The sequence below is a fragment of the Sorex araneus genome, chromosome 1 (genome assembly GCF_027595985.1).
Source record: "Sorex araneus isolate mSorAra2 chromosome 1, mSorAra2.pri, whole genome shotgun sequence".
Taxonomy (NCBI): domain Eukaryota; kingdom Metazoa; phylum Chordata; class Mammalia; order Eulipotyphla; family Soricidae; genus Sorex; species Sorex araneus.
In genome coordinates this window covers 68,931,278-68,952,953 of record NC_073302.1, presented here as the reverse complement: position 1 = coordinate 68,952,953, position 21,676 = coordinate 68,931,278, and the positions used below count along the sequence as shown (strand labels likewise).

The 21,676-nt window shown below is 36.3% G+C and overlaps 1 protein-coding gene across 7 annotated transcripts in view; it reads right to left on the bottom strand.

The window, feature by feature from the left end:
- RFX3 (regulatory factor X3) overlaps positions 1 to 21,353 on the bottom strand; it is a 333,475-nt gene extending 312,122 nt beyond the window's left edge. For 4 of the 7 annotated variants that reach the window (XM_055144130.1, XM_055144135.1, XM_055144140.1 and 1 more), the window contains exon 1: positions 21,123 to 21,353. Coding sequence is in view for 1 of the 7 variants with exons in the window: in XM_055144149.1 (XP_055000124.1) it covers positions 19,828 to 19,849 (22 nt within the window). In the remaining 6 variants the exon portion in view is untranslated. Of the gene's footprint in view, positions 1 to 19,827; positions 20,080 to 20,738; positions 20,888 to 21,122 lie in introns of those variants that run through there. The other 3 variants (XM_055144166.1, XM_055144167.1, XM_055144149.1) reach the window with 3 other exon arrangements.
- Positions 21,354 to 21,676: the final 323 nt, after the last annotated feature.

The following is a 21,676-nucleotide window of genomic DNA, read 5'->3' as shown; positions in this document are numbered from 1 at the left end:
ATTAAGAACAATGTAAATAATTAGGACTCACTAGGAGGCTAATATCAAAGTATCATTAATATATAAAACCACATTAATATAAAAAATCTACTACAATCAAGTTTTATGCAAATGTCTCGGTAAAGTCTTCCTAACCATCCTATTTTAAATTGCAACCTCCTCTATCTTTATCATCAACCTTCTATATGCCCTCTTTTTCATAAGCATTTACAATCATCTACTACAGCACTAATTTATTTTCTTACTCTTACCCCCAATTATTGGATTGAAAGCTCCAAAGAGCAGTGACCTTATAAACTAGGGGTGGGGGGCTGTGCATGTGTGTTTGTTTGGAGGAAGAGGGATTTTGAGGCCACAGACAGTGATGCTTGGGATTTACTCCTGGCTCTGTGCTTAGGGATCATTCTTAAGAGTGCTCAAGGAACCATATGGGGTATTGGGTATCGCACTGGGGTCAGCCACAATGCAAGGCAAGAGCCTTAGCCCTCTACTCTCTCTCTCTCCGGCCCCAATCAGTTTTGTTCACTGTTGATTTCTATAATAATTCACAGTTTAATCCATAACATGCATGCAGTATTTTCTCAATAAATAAATGGGTGAATACAAAAAGTAAAAATGAGCTTTTACAACAACTTAACTGATTCTAGAAATTGAAGGGAACCCCTTGAGTTTAGAGTGCAATTAAGATGACTATCCGCAACTAGTAGAACACTCATCAAGAGGTGATACAGAAAGAAATACACTGATTAGAAGAAACTTGATGTGTATATTTATGAGTGACAGCTAGATTAACATTTTTTTTAATTTTTCTTAGGGTAAAGTTTCTACAGTTAGCATCAATGCTGATAACTGTATCTTTCAACAGTAAAACTCTTGGTAGTGTGTGGGGGGAAGCGAATCACAAACGTAACCACATATCTAACTACTGTAATACCTCTATATTACTGCATCACTGTCATCCCTCTGCTCATTGATTTGCTCCAGAGGGTACCAGTAACATCTCCATGTGAGACTGTTACTGTTGTTACTGTTGTTGTTACTGTTTTTAGCATATTGAATACTCCACAGGTAGCTTCTCAGGCTCTGCTGTGTGGGTGAGATACTCTCGATAGCTTGCCAGGCTCTCCAAGAGAGGCAGAGGAATCAAACCTGGGTCAGCCACATGCAAGGCAAACACCCTACCTGCTGTATACCTCTACTGTAATAAAATCAATTTTTAAAAACATGAAGTGAACAAATCCACTTACAGTAACAATGCATTGCTCTAATAGTCATTCTAAAAAATGGTTGGGAAATCATAAAATAAAAAAGTTTTCTTGGGGCCAGAGCGATAGTACAGTGGGGAGGTTGTTTATCTTGCACGAAGCCAATCCAGGTTCGATCCCCAGAATCCCATATAGTCCCTCGAATACTGCCAGGAGTAACTCCTAAATGCAGAGTCAGGAGGAACCCCTAAGCATCACCGGGTGTGACCCCCCCAAAAAAAGGCAAAAACAGATTTTTAATAATCTGATAAGATCTAAAGATTAAATACTCTGAGGCTTAATCATTATATAATGATCACTTATAACAGCAAAAGGCATTGGGTTTTGTGCTGTATTAGAAAAATTATATCCTCTGTCCTCAGTAAACTTTCAATTTGGAGAGATCAACCACTTACAAACAAAAATGGAAATAACTATTCCCAATCAGTAACAGAAAATTCATTACAGTGAACTTACCAATTAAGGAACTACTCTAACTGTAAGAGAGATCAATTTAAGTAGGATGGGAAATGCATTCTAAGAATAATGAAAGGCAAAAATCCCTATATCACTGTCACTGTCATCTCGTTGCTCATCGATTTGCTCGAGTGGGCACCAGTAACGTCTCCAGTGTGAGACTTGTTGTTACTGTTTTTGGCATATCGAATACGCCACGGGTAGCTTGCCAGGCTCTGCTGCGCAGGCAAGATACTCTTGGTAGCTTGCCGGGCTCTCTGAGAGGGGCGGAGGACTCGAACCCGGGCCGGCAGCACGCAAGGCAACGGCCCTACCCGCTGTGCATCACTCTAGCCCAAAAGGTAAAAATTAAAAAATTTAAAAAAAAAAACACAGTATTCAAGTGACCATACATAAAAGTATAGCAGCAACTGGGGCTGGAGTGATAGCACAGCAGGTAGGGAGTTTGCGTTCCACACAGCAGACCCAGGTTTGATTCCCAGCATCCCATATGGTTCCCCGAGCACTGCCAAGAGTGATTCCTGAGTGCAGAACCAGGAGTCAGCCCTGAGCATCACTGGGTGTGACCCAAAAAGAAAAAAGAAAAGTATAGCAACTGCCATTTACTTATGATCCAAATAAAATGGGGTTTTTTTTGCCTCTGTCATCTAATATAATCTTATAAAACAATATTTTAAAGTAGATTTTGTTACACTTATTTCAGTTTAAGTAGTCTCTGCCTATCATTTAAGTACTGGTTAGCAGTAGAGCTGGGATTTAAACCTAAACTACTCCAAAGTTCATGCTTCAATTACATAATAGTATAAGCCAGGCTCTCAAAAAAGTTACAGAGCAGAGTGGCAAAAATGTTTGAAAATGTGTATTAGGTGGTAAGAATTCTAATAGCAAACCCTATGATAGACTTAAGACTCAAAAATATTTCTTAAATAATTCTGATGAACAGAAAGCAAGGAACACTACATATTTCTAAAACAGGAACATTAACTGTGGGCTCTCCGAAGACAACCAAATTATCTTCTTTTTATGGTATTTATTAATTTAATATTTTTATTTTGTTTTGTTTTGTTTTATTTGGGGGCCACTCTAGGCTATAATTAGGACTTATTCCTAGCTCTGTACTCAGAGATCATTCCTGGTGGGACTTGGGGGACCATATGCAGGCCGGAGATTGAGCCTTGACTAGCTGAGTGCAAGGGCAAGCACTTTTCTCTCTGTACTATCTCTCTGGCCCCTTATTAAGCCACATCTAGAAACTGTTTAATACAAATTTATCCAGACTATAAATTCACAAGATATTAAGACCGCATTCCATTTTTTAGATAATTCTTGTTTACAGCCAATAAATATAGCAATCTAGTATTAGTTACTCTGGTAACCGAACCTCTATTTTCAAATCTCAATTTAAGTCTTATAAGTACTTAGCACATTCTTCTCACCTAAATTACATGTTTAATATTTATAATTTCCATTTCATTTAGTAGGAAAGTAGGCATGATGGCAGATAAGGAATATAGTTAGTTGAAAAAAATTGTTATTTAAAATTCCGTTCCCTCACCCTAGCCCCCAAACCACTTTTCTCCAATTAATCCAAAGCAAAGTCAATTTAATGCATTGTTACTGAGTCCTGAAATTTACATGAAACAGCAGCATCAGATTAGAAAAATAAAATCATAAGCACTAAGAATGAGGAACTTCTAGGCAAAAATGCAAGATCTGAGTAATATTTCATCATGCCTTTGTTTATCGTATCTCCATTTTTATTGAAGGTGAGAATAAATCCAAAGGGAATGCTTTTACAAGAAAGGTCTGCCCCTTGGGATTTACCTTGTTAAGAGCGAATGACAAATGGTTTTCTCCTAAAGGAAATGTACTCCTGTTTTATATAAGTGTATCCTTTCAGATTTGGTACCACAAGCCAGACTAGTAAGAGCATCAAGTTACCATTAGAAAGTTCAGTTGTCATTTTCTTGGTCTCTTTTAGAGGAAGTGTTTCAAATAATATAATCAAATGAGTTTGATACACAAATTGTGCTTCTTTATCAAAAAACAAGATATAAAAATTAACTTCAAGTCTGACCTCATAATTTTACTTCCAATTCCAAAACAACATGACATACAATGACATAAAAATCTTGAAAAACACTTATTCCTGCCATAGACTCAAACTCTTAATCAGTAAACAAGCTAACCTTCTAAAATTCAATTAAGTATTTTCACTAGCATGACTTCTGGTTTTGCTTCTGGTTGCTATGGCATAAAGGGCAGTCTCTTCACATTCTCATTCTTTTGCTTCTCTTACTTTAGAGCACTGCAACACCTTTAAAGCCCTGCTGGGCAAGCTTCAACTTGTACTGCTTATGTCAAGCTGCCAGTTATTTTACTTTTGTTTCACAAAAGAATGACCCATAGAAACAAATGTTTCCAGCTTTTTTTTTTAATTAGCAACTCAAAGGATTTTTTCCTAACAATCATTAGAATATCACCATTCTTACCCTCATAAAAAAGGGGGGGAGGGGAGAGAAAACATACCAGGCCTGAGAATTATCTTTATATTAATTATGATATATATGTGTATATACCATCCAGCAAAAGGGAATATAAATATTAAGAATAAAATTATAAGGGCTGGAGTGATAGCACAGCGGGTAGGGCGTTAGCCTTGCACGTGGCCGACCCGGGTTCAAATCCCAGCATCCCATATGGTCCCCTGAGTGCCGCCAGGGGTGATTCCTGAGTGCATGAGCCAGGAGTGACCCCTGTGCATTGCTGGGTGTGACCCAAAAAGCAAAAAAAAAAAAAAAAAAAAGAATAAAATTATAGTATTTTTAAGAAGGGCAAATATAGTTTTCCTACTTTACAACAGTTCATGATTATTTATAAATTTTATTTCTGTATCATTCTGAAAGTAGTCTTTATACAAATATTTATAACAAATAATTTTTAATTTAAAAATGTATCCGATTTGAATGCAAACTTTTAAAAATTAATTTTTTCAGAAAGCAAAATTTAAACATACAAGGGTTCAAACTTGTAGACAAAATAAACAAGTATACTAAATACAGAAGGCTTTAAAACTAAAAGCTATGACAGAACACTGGTTGAAAAGCCTGTGCAGATTATTTAATCTAAAATATTCTCTCTTTAAGTAAGAGAAGGCTGAAATAGATAATCACCAAATTGTTTCAATACATCTATTACTAAAACATTCTAATTATATCTCTACTGTAATACAATATATTTGTGTCTTTTAGAAGCACAACAGACTTTTCACCTCTTTAACTATGCACTAGCACTTTTCCTTTTGGTCAGCTGCATAAAGCCAGATATAATAAAGGATCAGAAAATTATGGTAATAGAATAGAAACAAGGCAAAAGACTGAAGTTCAGCCTCTAAGGAAAGTAGAATCTATCAAAGGGTATTTGAGGTTCTAATTCTAGACCCAAAAGTTTAGCTATATGCTAACTGGGTCATTTTGAAAATATGGGTCAGTTCTTAGATAAAGCTTTCCTTTATATGGTATCAAACTAGAATATTAAATCACTTGCTATTTGGAAGTTTCTACAAGTAGATCCATATAACACTGGAAGAGCTTATCCTTTGATTGTATTCAATAATAAGTGCTGTGATAATCAAATGTTTTTCAATACCAAAATAAATTCACCAGTTTTTACTAATGTTATAAAGAATGTAAAATAACAAAGAGCCAAATAAAATTATAATTTGATTTTAAGCTTAAGATGTTGATGGGGGAGAAGCCTGAAAAGGGGAGAGTGCACCAACAGACAGTGTAGAAGGGATGCTGGTACACTGATGGTAGGCTGGGCATGATAACATTATTTTGAAGAGGTGTGAGATTATGCCCCTAAAACATATCCAGTCTTGTAAACCAACGTTGTCTGAATTTTTTAAGAAAATATTTCTAGGGCTGGAGGAATAGTACAGTGGCTAGGGTGCCTGCCTTATACACAGCCTTTATAAGGATAAGGATTACCCTTATAACTTAGGGTAGATCCCTGGCAACCCACACAATCCCTGCCTTTAGACCCTAAGTGCAGAGCCAAGAGTAAGCTCTAAGCACCAGCAGGTGTGGGGGAGAATAATCTTCTTTAAAATAAAAAGATTTCTAAAGGTATAAAAAATATTTTAAATCTTTACACTGATATTTCATTAAATTCACAGCAAAATCTTCTATAGTACTGAAGGTTAGTCTGTATATTTCATGATCTTTTATTCTACAAGGTTATACTAGAAGTTTGTCTGAACTGATATTTTCTTGTATATAACCCACCTTCTTTCTACTTTTGGAAAGTTTAAATATGTAAGAATATGCAGAATTATATTGTAACATAAACATTTCCAATGGTAGAAAGATAATAATTTAAAAATAGATACAGTAATTTAGTTACATAAAATAAGTTCACTAAATTAGTGCATCACTTTGATTATTTTTATACCTCTTTACTATGCTATTTTGCTGGTTAACCTGGAGTACAAATACCTAATGCTAAAGATTCTATATTAAGTTATATACATTTTAATGGAAACTTTCACAATTTTCAGAGTCAAGAAGTTTAACTTTACATAAATAAAAGTAAATAAATAAATAAACAAACAAACATAGGCCAGGACTGGAAACGATAGTATAGCAGGTAAGGAACTGCCTTGCACAAGGACAAACCAGGATACTGGGAACACTGGTGGAGGAGAATGGACACTGGTGGAGGGATGTAAACGAAATGCAAACATAAAAGTTCATAAGTTTGTAACTGTACCTCACAGTGATTCACTAATAAAAATTAAAAAAAAAAAAAAAGGACGAACCAGATTTGATTACCCAGGCACATGACCCTCAGAGACTTACCAGGAGTGATCTTTGAGCACAAAGCCACAAATAAGCTCTGAGCACTTATAGGTGTGGCATAAAAAAATAAAAATGCCTTAGTTAAGTGTATGTTTTTACTTCTCAAGTCTTAATTGCTTAATTAGATTCAAACAACAAGGAAACACCAGCTTTTTAAAATATTTAGATCTACACTTTGTGTTACTTATTAAAATGACATTACTCATTATTTGTCTGCTCATTACAGAATAACTTCCAACATGAATAATGTGTTTTTTTCTTTTGCAAAAGACTAACTTTCAAAAAGAAGCTTCAACCATACCTGACTTCAGTAAATAAAACCTAAGGAACCCTCCTCCTTCACTGAACTGATTTTAAAAAGTTAACTGCTGGGGCTGGAGCAATAGCACAGTGGGTAGGGCGTTTGCCTTGCACACAGCCGACCCGGGTTTGATCCCGAGCATCCAATATGGTCCCCTGAGCACCACCAGGAGTAATTCCTGAGTGCAGAGCCAGGAGTAACCCCTGTGCATTGCCAGGTGTGACCCAAAAAGCAAAAAAAAAAAAAAAGTTAACTGCTTTGAGTATCATAAATTAAAAGAATATTATCTCTTATCTATGGAAAGTGCTTCCTTTCTACTCTTTACGGCTCAGTAACTAGAATAACTTTAAGGTAACTTTCCAGAAAATACTGGCTCTCTTTCCTTACCAACCTGCAATAGTTCACTAAAATCTACCCAGTAACACTTTTCTACAAAATGATCTACAAAGGAGTAACCCTACTTCACCTGTAAGAGAAACTCACAAGACCTACATGCTCCAGCATTCTGCAACCTGGGCTGTTGTTCCTGTGCTTGCTCCTTTGTAAATTGTTAAGTCAGATTTCAAGAAGAATCTAGAAGTACTAAAGATTTCACCAACAACTAGGAAAAAAAATTCTGATTTAAAAATGTTGCACTAAATAAAAACAACTTGAGGATTAATCACTTTTATCTTTTTTGTATTGAACATATTTAAATATAAGTATTCATGATCTGACTGAAACTTCTCTTAGATAAGCAAAGAAAACAAAATTTATTTCAGAAAACAAGTATTTCAAATTACATTTCTCAAAGAAAAAAGAAAGTACTGATTATTAAATTGATGTTCACCTGGGGTTCATCATACTGTTTTCTCTACTTCAACATATTTAAAGTTCTAAGAAAATTTTAAGAATATAAATTTAAGGTATAATTTTCCTCTACATACGGACATTCCCAATGTAAATGTCTTTAAATATACTATGTATGGCTACATTAACAGTACTTTAGGTAGGGCACTTATCTTTCGAGAAGATGACCCAGATTTTAATCCCTCACACCCCATTATGGTCCCCAAGCCCACCAAGAGAGATCTCTGAGTACAGGGCGCAGAGTAAGCTCTGTGTACAGCTGGGTGTAGACCCAAAAGTCAAAATAAATATCATATAAGCTAAGCAAATATCCCAACTATATTACATTTTGTATACTAATATGATAACTTTGTAATCAGTTACAAGAAATTTCTTATACAGCATCTCAATTTAATGCTTCCCTGTTATTATTAAAATACTAATAATGAAACCCCATGTAATAAAGGTCAAAGTTTTCAAAGCCTGATTATAACTATTTCCAACAAAAAGTGGTTTTTTTATTTGGTGCCCATATGAAACTTAAGTACAGTTTATTCCCCAGCCTACCTTATTAGTTAAAATCACAGAGTAAGGCAAAACAATACTAGCCACCCATTATTTCATCACTCGTACTATATAACTGATTCATATTACCTAATTTTATCTTTATTTTAAACTATCTAATTTTATTTAACTATATTCTTAATACCATCTACTTTTTCCATCCTTATTGATTTCCAATCATGTCATTTTTCAGTTTTCTATACTTTGAAATCTTTTTTTTTTTTTTTGCTTTTTGGGTCACACCCAGCAATGCACAGGGGTCACTCCTGGCTCATGCACTCAGGAATTACCCCTGGAGGTGCTCAGGGGACCATATGGGATGCTCAGATTTGAACCCGGGTCGGCCACGTACAAGGCAAACGCCCTACCCGCTGTACTATCACTCCAGCCCCTATACTTTGAAATCTTAAAAATATAGTACATACTTCCAAGGTATAAGTAAATTCATATGTAGCTAATATAAAATTTTCATCTAATATATCTCATTTACTTCTTTCAAAATATTCAAATATTTCAAAAATATTTTTTAAAACTCAATAGAAATATGACCCATTTCAGGATCCCTATATTAACCAAATATCTGCCATTAAATACACTCATATTTAATAAGTATTATGTAAATTATTTAATCCCTCATTCTAAAGGATAATTACATAAAATGACAAGCACACAGATTAACATATACAATTATCAAGCATATTTGCTAGATGTCTTTGGATCAGAAACTAGAAATGCAATTAATAATACTGGTAGCATTACTAGATACATTGAACAAGGCAAACTGGGTTTTTTATAGTCCCTAAATTGAAGCTTCTTTTTCTCTGTATGTATATCAATAGCTATTCATTCTCCAGTTTTCATAACTATATATTCCAACCCCTATTTACCCTCATTCATATGCCATTTCCCTCAGACTGAGGTGGGCACAGAGCTTCATGTAGTGGCATTCTAAGGTCCATAAACCAAAAGGTAAACAGAACTTCCAAAATTAAAAGATACTGCATCACACAAAAAGGTACTATATGTTTGGGAATTCCAGGCTGCAGTGTAAATGATCAAAAGTATATCGAGGATTATATTGTCCAATATGAAGTCTTTAGTTCCAAGTTTAGCATGTACAGCCTTAAGTGACTGAAGTACCATGTTCACTAATGAGGTCTCATAAATTACTATGATCTGCACCCCAGACCACAGTCACATTTCTATCAACATCAATAAATGCTCACGCACGTCTAACACAAGCAAAATACTAAAATACATTTTCTTCCAATTTCACAAATAAAATCCCACCTTACTTATAAGCCATATGGCTCTCAAACCTTTGCTGAAATATAAACCCACATCTATTATGTAGCTCTACTCATTCAACATTATTTAAAAGGGTTTAAATTTCAAAACTCAGCAGATTTCCAAAAATAAGGAAGCAGATCAAATGTTGATCCAGCAGTACAACATCCTAGCCTACTATAATTGGAAAATGAATTACAATTTTTATCTTTAACTATAACTTAATTCAACTTCAGAATTAACAGCCTTTGTTAACTAAAGGTGGCCTCTGAAAATCGTATGAGACAGTATTATAAACCGTTCCCAAAATCACACAAAAGTAATTCAAAGAATTTTTTAGATATTTCCCCCAATTTTCTTTGCTTCAAGAAAATAGCCTTCAGGTGGATCAGATATTGCTCTAAACTACATATAATGCAAAAACCAATTAAAAAAGTAATACTGATAGCAATTTATATCAACAAATAAAATGTGCATTGAAATGACTTTCTATGGCTTGCATACACATATACACACAAAACACAGTATCTAATCTAACCTCTATTTTTCTTAATATAATCACACCCTAATATAGTTCTTGTAAAAAAAAGTTATAAAAAGCTATTTAGAAACTTGGATTACAACCATGTTGCAAAACATAGAAGTAATTTTATCTGGCATGTGTGTATTAATTTTTCAAATTAGGTTTTCACTGGGCACTTAAAATACATACTGTATAATTAAATAGTAAAGGTGGTTTTCAGATCACAAAGGAAGTTTCATGTTTTTAAATAATGATCCATAAACTTCTACTTCATTAAAATTCAGCCCAAGATTACCATCAGATATAATTTGATACCAATCAATGAAAGGAAACAATGAAATAATATTATATACTCTTTGGTTATCTTAAATGTTGTCTAAACATGAGGTAAACCTAGTTAAAACTAAAAAACACTACACACAAAACAACAATGTATATTATAAATCCTATGTGTACAATATAATAAAACATAATATACACAAAACAATACAAAATGTAGATAGATTTAAGAAATTATTTTCATTATTAAACACATCAAGTAGATTTTCTCACTCTTTCAGCAGAACCAAATGATATACTTAGAAGATTCTTAAAAGGACCCCTAAAGTATTATTTCAGATCCACTAATATCTTAAGGGACGAACACATACAATACAATCAGTCTGAGTAAAGGAATCACTGAGAAATACAAAGGAGTAAAATGTCCATACTCATAAAGATGAGCTTTGTGCAGAGTACTATAGTGGGGGGGGGGGAAATATATGGAAGAAACATCCAAGTAAGTTCAGTGTCTCATTCTCATGACCCCAGTGCAACTTCAATCCTTACCCTCATCAAAACTTTACAATCCAGGAAAACTACAACCCCGAGTCAACAGAATACTCAAAGCACTTGCATTTTAAAGAAGAAACAGGATATGATTTCTAAAGATATATTTTCTTCCTGCCCCTCTTCAGCTACCTCCCTCATCTTTCGCAAAATAAAGCATGGAATTTAATTGACAGTTTTAAAAATGGTTTTGCATTATTAACTATATTGATTGAAGACGGACAGATACATTTTTGAGAATGTGCTCCATTCTATTATACAGAAACGTACAAATGGTACGAAGTATTGAAATGTCAACTGTACTTCAGATGTTTAAATGCTTTTATCAATTAAAAATAACATTAATTTTAAAACAAAAAATAATCAATTTTCAGAGACTGTAATACTAGTGAGAAACATGAAATAAGACGAATATATTACTTGCCTAAAATAATTGTAAAAACTCTTCCTTTTATTTTATACAATGCTGGAAACTTGATAAGTCTACTTGCCAAGTCAACATTAAAATAAAATTTAGTAAAAATACACAATAATTTTTCTGCTTATCAAATCTAAATATGCTTATCTAAATATAAACTTTTTTTAAAAGCAGCAAGTGGAAATTCATAAAAGAATACTAATGTGAATAATAGCAATGCATCCCAGGCTTGGTTCCCCAATTACTCTAACAGCCCCCAACTCTTTCAACAGGAACTTCTCCCTTTGCAAGACCAGGTAAATAGGGGCAGAGTGATTTTTACAGCAGGTAGTGTTTGCCTTGCACATAGCCCAACTAGGTATGATCCCTGAGCACAGAGCCAAGAGTAAACTCCAAGCATCACTGTGCATGGCCCAAAAACAAAACGAAACAAAAACAGCTAAATATCATACAGGGAAGAAAAAAATCATGGTTTTAATAAATGGAAAAGAGATGAGGAAAAAGATAAGTTTTATTGCTTTTGATGTGAACACTGTCCATATATCCCTCCATCCCCCACCTTGTCAAATATCTTATCCACACATACTAGGGAAATTATGTCCTGTTTTAAATGTTGCTCTCATTGGTGAGCAACAGGCAAGAAACCCCAACTGTCAGACATTTGTCTGGCACATAGATCTACAGGAGCTGGCTCTGCAGGAGCTCAAGCTGTGAGACTCCCTCAATTCCAATGTGGGTGAGGAAATCAGGGCACTTGGCCACAGCTCCCTAAAGAGGCCAACAAAACAGTGAAACTTTGAGTCTGTGTCATAGGTATGGTTATTGGACCCAAGCTCTAGATTTTTTTTTCTTTGTTATTCTTACAGGAAGAAAGAGCAGGCAAGCAAAATACTGCCTTTGAAGTTCTATCAGTGAGAGAAACACCAAATCCTGCCTCCATAATATAGGCATACTTCCCACTTCCCATCAACAGTCTTAACCAGGGCATCACCATTTTTTTTTTTTTTTTGCTTTCTGGGTCACACCTGGCAATGCACAGGGGTTATTCCTGGCTCACGCACTCAGGAATTACGGAATTACTCCTGGCGGTGCTCGGGGGACCATATGGGATGCTGGGAATCGAACCCGGGTCGGCCGAGTGCAAGGCAAATGCCCTACCCGCTGTGCTATTGCTCCAGCCCCGGAATCACCAACTATTAATGAAAGGAATTTTAGTTGTCACACAGCTCTAAAGCTTCACTTTACAAATGGAACAACTGAGACTTGGAGAGTTTAAGTGGCCAACCTAAAGTTTTAAAGGCAGGGTTTTAAAGGCAGATAGCACAAAGGGCTGAAGCACAAGTTTTTTTATATGCTGGAAGCCCAGGTCTTATCCCCAGCACCACACAGTTCTCTGAACACTACCATGGATGACTCCTGAGTACAGAGTGTGCACAAAAACAAGACAGACAGAAAGAAGATAAAAAAAAAAGGGGGGGGGCAGCCAACTCAGTACCAGAACAGAACCTTTTTTCTCCTCTTGACTTCCTTTGGCTGGCACTTTTTAAGACATTTATATATCAGCCTAACTATCCTCTAACCTTTATCCTTCCACAGTGTCTCGCCATACTTTCATCACTGAAAATACGTTTATTTTCATACCAGCTTTCTTGTTCTAAATTTTTCTGGGCTAAAGTTCTACTATCCCTTGTCCAATTTTATATAAATAGGAAACACCAGGAACTTGTAGCAGTCTTGACTGAAAACTGTAAAGCAGAGGCAAGAAGTATTCTTTGGTACATTATAACATCCAATAAAAGAAATGGGGGAAAAAAAATCACAGAAAGTCAGCAGTGAGCAAGTGTGTGTGACTTTCAAGGACAGTATTTTGGGGATGTAGAGACAGTGCAACAGGTAGGGCTCTTGCCTTGCATCCCATATAGTCCCCTGAGGGGGCTGGAGCAATAGCACAGTAGGTAGGGCATGCGTCTTGCACATGGCCGACCCGGGTTCGAGTCCCAACATCCCATATGGTCCCCTGAGCACTGCCAGGGGTAATTCCTGAGTGCAGAGCCAGCAGTAACCCCTGTGCATCACCAGGTGTGACCCAAAAAGAAATATATATATATATATATATATATATATATATATATATATATATAGTCCCCTGAGTACCAACAAGAGTACCCCCCTGAGCACTGCTGGGTATGTCCCTCCCACCCCCACCCCACCATAAAAGTATTTTTGGATTAGAGATTTTACTTAAAATGCTTAGTTGTAGATCTTAGAAGGGTACCCTCTGAGGCAAAATCATGCTCAACTTACATTAGTGTAATTTTATATCATTAGTGGAAAAAGGTTATGTGTTTGTTCAAGAGGGGAGTAAATTGAAGAGAAATACAAAAAAATAATCAATGATAGAAATGTTAACAATATTATTACCTTACCATCTAAGTCACATTTCCTAACACATCTTCCAAAAGTTCTTCTACAAATGTGTCAATTTCACTGGAGAAAGAAAAGATAACTGAGCTAAGAGTAAGCCTACTTGTAAGGGGCTAATTACCAATAAAAATGGTTAAGTTCTTAACAGAAAGGAGAAGCAGCACAGAGAAGACGCAAAAAGTCTGTATAATACATAGTATGTCAGCATTAAAAAAGTGACAGATGATCAGGTAAAATCCCTACTGAAATGTATAAATCACATTTCCAGTCTGAGAAAGACTGGGGGTATTAAAGATTTTTAAGATGAAAAAAAAAATGTTTCATTCTTAAATGTTTAGAAAAATAGAAAAACTGCTTCTTAAGACTAACCTTAGATATTGAATCCAAATTTCCCTCTAGACAGCTGTAACACTGAAAGAAATACAAAGGTGACATCTTTCCTCAATATATCCTATATTATATTTATGTTATATTGGATAGCACCTCAAGATTATTTTAAACCTCAAGATTGGGATAGGTATTGATGCAGGCATATAAGTAGTGACTTCACATATCTGCTGACACTTAGTAAAATAACAATTCAGAGCAGTGTATTAAAAAATTAGGAATAATTTTTAATAGATTCATCTTTACATACCTGTCTAGACTATCTTGTCATTATATGTTAGTAAATAAACTTTTGACAAAGCTTGTAACTAGGACTCAGTTTTTAAATGAATTTTGAGAAGGAAAATAAAAATTGGATAATGAACTAGGTAACAGGAACTGTAAGAGTTTATAAAATGTTGCATCATTAGTCCTCGGTCTGAGATCCCTGCATCAAAAAAGTTATCCAAGAAAGAATTCATGACATTAAGTCGGCAGAGCTAAACTAAAATATAACACTGGGACAGCATCCTAATAATTTAGAGTAATAAGAAGACTGCTTATCAAACATTAATAGCACCATGTCATTGTTTTATTTTTCAAACAGAAGAGAAGGGAACAATTATGCTACGAAGGTAGATAAACAGGTAAAGTTTTTCAAAACCCCCAGCCCATATAAAAACTCTTAACTGGTAAAATGGTTCGAATAGATATTATCTTGGTATTTTCTAACAGTATGTTAAGTAGCCACCCTGTATTCAACATATACTCTTTTCGTTAAATACTGGACCAAGATACATTATATGAATTACTAACTTTAATCCTCAAAAAAACTCCACATGGCAGACAGGTAACATTGATCCTATTTTTGAGATAAGAGGGATGAGATTAAAATAAAGCCAATTAATTTCTCGAGGGTCTGAGAGCTATAAATTAATCCGAAACCTGACTATAAGGAGAGCTATAAATTAATCCGAAACCTGACTATAAGGACTGTGTTTACTTTTTTGTCTTTTTGGTGGGGGAAGGCAGTGGGCCACATAAGTAATTGCTCAGGGGTCAATCCTGATCGTCTCAGAAAACTCTATGTGGTACTTGGGATCAAACCAGATCAGTTGCATGCAAGGCAAGTGCCATCTCACAGTACTATCAGGTCCCAAGGGTTGGATTCTTAACAAATTATTCTTATATATCAATTTAAAGAAAAAAACAAACCTATCTGATATGCCATATATATTTCAAATTTTAAAATTATTTATTTCAGAAAATAAACCTTATACTTTGATGTAAAAATTTAAACCTCAAATACAAAAATTCTGAAACACAACTTTCACATAACAATTTAAAAATCTAAGTGGTTGATACTGCAATAAACTGCAAATACAGCTTTTAAGAAAAAACACAAAACAAGACTAATACTTTATCTTTTTTTTTTTTTTTTTTTTTTTTTTTTGCTTTTTGGGTCACACCCAGCGATGCTCAGGGGTTACTCCTGGCTCTGCACTCAGGAATTACTCCTGGCAGTGCTCGGGAGACCATATGGGATGCCGGGGATCGAACCCGGGTTGGCCGCTTGCAAGGCAAACGCCCTACCCGCTGTGCTATCGCTCCGGCCCCAAGACTAATACTTTAAATGTATCTCTCCGTTGATGTTTTAGATTCTTTGTGGCATTCCAAAACCTGAAGTTGTATGCCTTATTTATTTTTTACAAAACATCACATTTTGCTGATTATAGTTAAATGTGTGATAGTAATATAAATCCATTGCTTGGAGGAAAATGTTTATAGCTATAACTTTACCTTTCTAAAACTTCCTTGAGGAGATACCAAATACCACAGATTCAGTATTTCTCTCTAAGAGTATTTACTTAAGTGGAAAAAAAGTTAATGATATGATCCAGAAGATATTACAAGGATAAGGCATTAAAAAGGCTGACGTGGGTTTTATTCCTGGCATCCCATGTAGTCCTTTGAGTGATGCTAGGAGTGATCCCTGAGCACATAGCCAGGAGAAAGCCCTGAGCACTGCCAGGTATGGCTCAAAGGCCCCCAGGTCTTTCCAAAAGGTAATGATACAAGAATTCCAAAAGATTGGCTACAATAATTATGCTTAAAATGTTCTAACTCCACAAGTACTCAGTAAGATACAAAAAAGCAATACATGATCACTCTCAAAAAGTACATGACAAAGAAAAAAAAAACTAAAATTTTTCAGGTAAGGTGGTATTAAAATAATCAAACCAGATTACTTTGCATAAAGTGGCACTGAATTCTCTAAATAATTTTTAATATTATTGTTTACATCACTATAACTAATATCACCACACACTTTCTTAAATATTTCACCATTGAAAGTAAATCACTATGTACAAAAGTGTTCCAGTATACCTAATTCACAGAATACAAAGACATCCTGCAAAAGCATATGGTTAAGTTAAACTAAACTTTTTAATATTAAATATTCCAACAAAATAATCAATGTATACAAGCCTATAGAATTAATGTCAACATCAAACTGTATCAAAGGTATCAACTTTAATATTGCTTTATGCTCTGTTAATATATATACTAGTACAGAAACAGGCTTTTATATCAAACTGACAATTAAAAGTTTATTAAATTTATACTTCTCAGAAATAAGGCTATGATATGCTTGAATGCATATGTATCAAATTTTTTCTTTAAATAAGGGTTCTAATCAGTTCACATTCTTAGTAATGATAATCTCATGTTGCAAACAGCATAGCACCCTCTGGTGCATTTGTTATAATACATACAAAATTTTCACAAAAGGAGAGATCAGAGTAAAAATAAATCTTAGAAATCAATAGGTTGATACTCCTTTATTTACTCAAGTACATATTTAAAACATTAATACTTGAAACATTTAATAGAGCTCTAAAAACTATGGCACAATAAAAGTCAGGAAAATGTTAGAAAATATTTTAAATAATCAATGAATAAAAACAATACCAATTCAAACATTGATCATTCAAATTAAAATACCATGCAAAAAAAGGTTTTTTTAAAGACTGGGATGATGAAACTTGTCACCTTAACCAAATTTCAGTTTATTCAAATCCTATTTGACTTTTTGCTTCAGATAAATTTGTCGTACTTAAGCATGGAACGTGCCCTGTGTACTTTCTCTGGATTCAAAAGGAATTTATCATTAAGTCTAATAAAATGCTTAAGTGTTGAGTTAAAGAATTGGCAACTTGAAAATAGAATGACTCAGAAATAACTTAGGTTAGTTAAATTACAAACTTTGATTTAATATACTTCCAATTTTTTACTTTACAAAAGCATCTTCTTAGAAAAATAACTAAAGTCTATTTTACAAAGAAAAAAAAAGATGCCACCTGCTTTAGACAACTCTTTTGTGAACCACCAAAAGTCCCAACACAAAGCACTAGAAATGATGAGAGTGACACCTGTTTAAAGCAACCATGAGTCCCTAACAAGCTAGTTTTAGTCAAATTTACTTAATCTTAGATTCCCAAAACACAGGAACACTATGCACCTGTGAAGAGAGGGAAATTTAAAAACCTTAAGATAGTAACTTTACTTGTGTGTACAAACACCACGATTTCTAGTCAAATTATCCCAAAAGAAACTATTAATAGCCCAAATTTTTAACTTAAGGCTCTACATAAAAACAACACAAAATAAGCAACAGACTCTTCATAAATTAAGGTTCACTTCTTAAAGTTTCTCCATAATTCAGAAGTTTATTTCTTTGTAGTAGCACTGTTCTTGCTATAGATAGAGAACACAAAAACAAAGAAACACTATTACACTGTTTGGATACTTTTTTGTTAATGTTCCTCATATTACCCCTTTGAATGCTATATCCAGGCTTTTAAACATACATACGTCTGAAAAAAGTAATATCCACCTACTAATTTACTCAGTTGGAAGTTTGGAGAAAAACACAGAGAAGACATCCACATTTCAAGGATAATGAAACATGTTACAACACATATTTTCATTTTATAATACATAGCACCTATCTTACATACAATTCATTCTTTTAAGTGCTCATTTGAAACAAAATTATCAACATTAAATTTATTTAGGATAAAATAACTTGGGTATTTAAGTATATTTAATTTATAAATTAAAAATCTTTAATCACCTGAATGGATTAGGTATGAAATTATTTGCATACTATAGAAATATTTAAATTTATGGGAATATTACCTCATATACCAAAAACATGGATTGTTCAATCATGCATATTAGAATGCGATTAAGTTCACTATGTACTACATACATATGTGTATTTATTTATTTATTTAAGTTCATAGGCAAAATAATCCAAGAAAGCTGGTAGGTATTATGATAAGCAATAAATCACAGATGTTCAGCTACTCAGAACAAGTTATACGTTTAGGTTGTTTAAGGTTAAATTGTTATTTAACAGTTGAAGTTTTAGAAGTGCTGTCACTTTCTTCTATTAGTCTAAAAACTGCAAACACAAAAGAATATACATAGTAAAATCTCTCTAGGAAAAAATATCGAAGGTAATATATGATGTTTTTAATGAAGGGCTAAGTATCTTGTGTTAACTCTTCAAACTTATCAGTTATTTCTGGTTATAACTTAACCTGTCCATATGAATAATGTTAACATACTTGAGACAAATCTCTAACAACAACTTATATACCACAGAAGTGCTTTGAAGGATGGATCGATAATAATTCAATTTAGGTTCTGCTTTCAAATCAGCTGTGAATGAAGATCTAAATTATGGAAAATATAAATTTAGTCGTAATGAATAATGAGTTGTAATGAGTGAAATGCCTCAAAAAAGTTATTGCACACCGCAAATAAAAATACTGAACCATAATAGCTAATAATCTACTCAACTGAAAATCTATTATGTAAATGGCATGATGTCTGAAACTGTCTCAAGACAGCAAAACTCCTCTTAACTTCAGAGAGAGTTTAAAGGACCCAGGAACTTCACCATCCAAAAGTGTTCAGGCATTTGACACTCATCTGAACAGAAAAAAAGATACAAGTTAGTATTAGAGATTTGCATGGGACCCAGGTCGGGAAGGGGGTGAATAAACAAAAAGAAATCCGAATGCCCTGAGAAAGAATTTAGAATAAAATTATCAGTTTCATTTAAGATAGTTATCAAAGAAAATGATTTGAAAAAAGACATTATTTTTTAAACTCCAACTATTATTTTTAAAGACGTACTAGCTTTTAACAGGATTACAATTACCCAAGTGTTTTACTGAAGATTTTAAGAATAATTAATACTGTCAAATTATTCACAGGCAACTCTCCCAGGTAAATCAAATATGTTTGCTGTTGAACTATTTAAATAAGAATGTTTAGAAATCCAAATTGGAAGCTTCAAAATTATGTGCAAATATTTTAATGCACTGTATTTTGTTATAGCACACATTCACTATCCAAAACTCTTACTGGTAATTTTTAGGCTGAAAAATGAACAAACTTACAGGATCCCTAAAACTTGGTTACCTCTAACCAAGTCCTATTTGAGGACTCCTTAGTAGTAAAATCTAGAGCGAGAAAAGATTTTTCAAAGACAGACTTAAAAAGGAGAAAGTTCTCCCAGCAGGCTTAAGTCACTGTCTAAATAACACCCCCAAAGTAAATACACCGAATACGTTAAGGACACACATGCCTAGATCTTAATAACCACAAAGAAAGTAAAATATACACACGTTTTAAGTTGAGAAGCTTCATACATTCTTTATGAACAACTTGACTTCAATTTCAACTCTCAAAGGAAAACGAACAGAGATGAAGAAGGGAGGGGAGGGGGAAAACTCTTTCAAGTGCCCTAACTGTCACAAATAACACAGTAAACTGAGTTCTCGCCGAGCTGAGCTGCCTGAAGTCCTTTCCCTATTTATCGCACACCAAGTCGCAGAACCACAGGGAAAATTGTTCCCACTCCACTGGCGGGAGGGGAGGTTCAGCAAAGTGAAATGGAACCTCCCAGCAGCACCCCTCCCATCCCCGCAAGCAGGATAAAGCACTGTCAATAACTACTAACCCAAGTATCACAGATGCCCTGCGTCCGGTGGCAATCATACGCGCGCACGCACACACACACGCACACACTCACTCGGGGGGTGGGGGAACACACTTTAAATAAAGATCTTGCCCAGTGCAGGAAAGAGACCAGCGTAGAGGCCCCCCGATTTCCATGGGTGTGCATGAAGGGGTGGCGGGGGGGGGGGGGAGCGGCAAGAGGGGGGAGGGCAGAGTGCAGAATGGATATTAAAGACTGTTTGCAGCACAAAGAAAACACAGTTTTAAAAGAAAGAGAAAACCGGGCAGCAGCTGAGGGCCAAAGACGAGCAGCCCCTTTGGCACCAGGCAAAGAGGAGCCAAAGGGGAAAGGGATCGGCGGTGGGAAAAGTTGCCCGTTGTACGAGGAGAAAAACAACAAAACCCTAACAAGGCCCCACAAGTGAACAACAACAACAACAACAACACACCACCTCTCGGGTCCCCCACACCCGCCCCCCTGCACATTGTTGTCTATTTCGCTCTGGAAAGACCGGGAAGCCCGCCGCTTGGCCAGAGAGGAAAATTCAAGAGAGGGGGGCGAAATCTCGCTCTTCACCTGACCCTCCTCCTCAGACCAGACCTCAGTGGAAGAGCTCCACCATCTGCAGCGGAAAACTGGGGCTCCCTCTCCCGCTCGCTCGCTCGCTCGCTCGCAGCCCCCCGAGCTCCCGCTCCATCCCTGAAGCGCGGCCGCCGAGGGCCGGGGCCGGCGGGCGGGCGGCGCGGCGCCCACACCCCCGACCCAGCCGCGGCGCGCACGGTCCATTGTAAACAAGCCCGGGGGACGGAGCCCCGCGGCAGGCGCGCCACAGCGGCAGCCCCCCGGGGTCAGGAGTGAGCCCCCCGCACAGCCACACTCAGCTCGCACCCACGGACACACACGCACGGACACACGCGTTCACACGCATTCACACACATGTAGAGACCGAAGCATATTCACCTTGGCTGTGGATTATTGTGGTGTTGTTGGTGGGTGATGGAGATGGTGGTGGTGGGGAGGAGGAAGAGGAGGAGGAGGAGGAGGAGGAGGAGAGGAGTAGTTGTTGTTGATGGGTAACAGTCGCCAGGACTACGGTGACTATGGCGCTTGATTCACAAGGCAACGGTTGCTATAACTCACAAAAGAGAGAGAGAGGGAGAGAGAGAGGGAGCGAGAGGGAGAGGGAGACACTCGCACGGGGAGGGGTGGGGGAGGGAAGAGGGGGGGAGGCGGGCCCGGCGAGTCGCCGGAAGGGGCGGCTCGGCGCCCTGAGTGACAGCCCCGAACTCGGGCTGGGTGGCGCGAGCGTGCTCCGGGTTCTGAGGCTGGGGCTCCGGGAGCGGCCCTTTAAGCCTGGCGGCGCCGGGGTCGCCTCCCCCAGACTCTTTCGGAGGGGACGCAGCTCCTCGCGCTGGCTAAGCGAGAGACGTTTTAGGGACGTGGTGCGGGATACTTTGAGAGAGGAGCGAGAGCGGCCACTCCCAGTCAGCTTTGAGCAGAGACGCCCCAGAGCC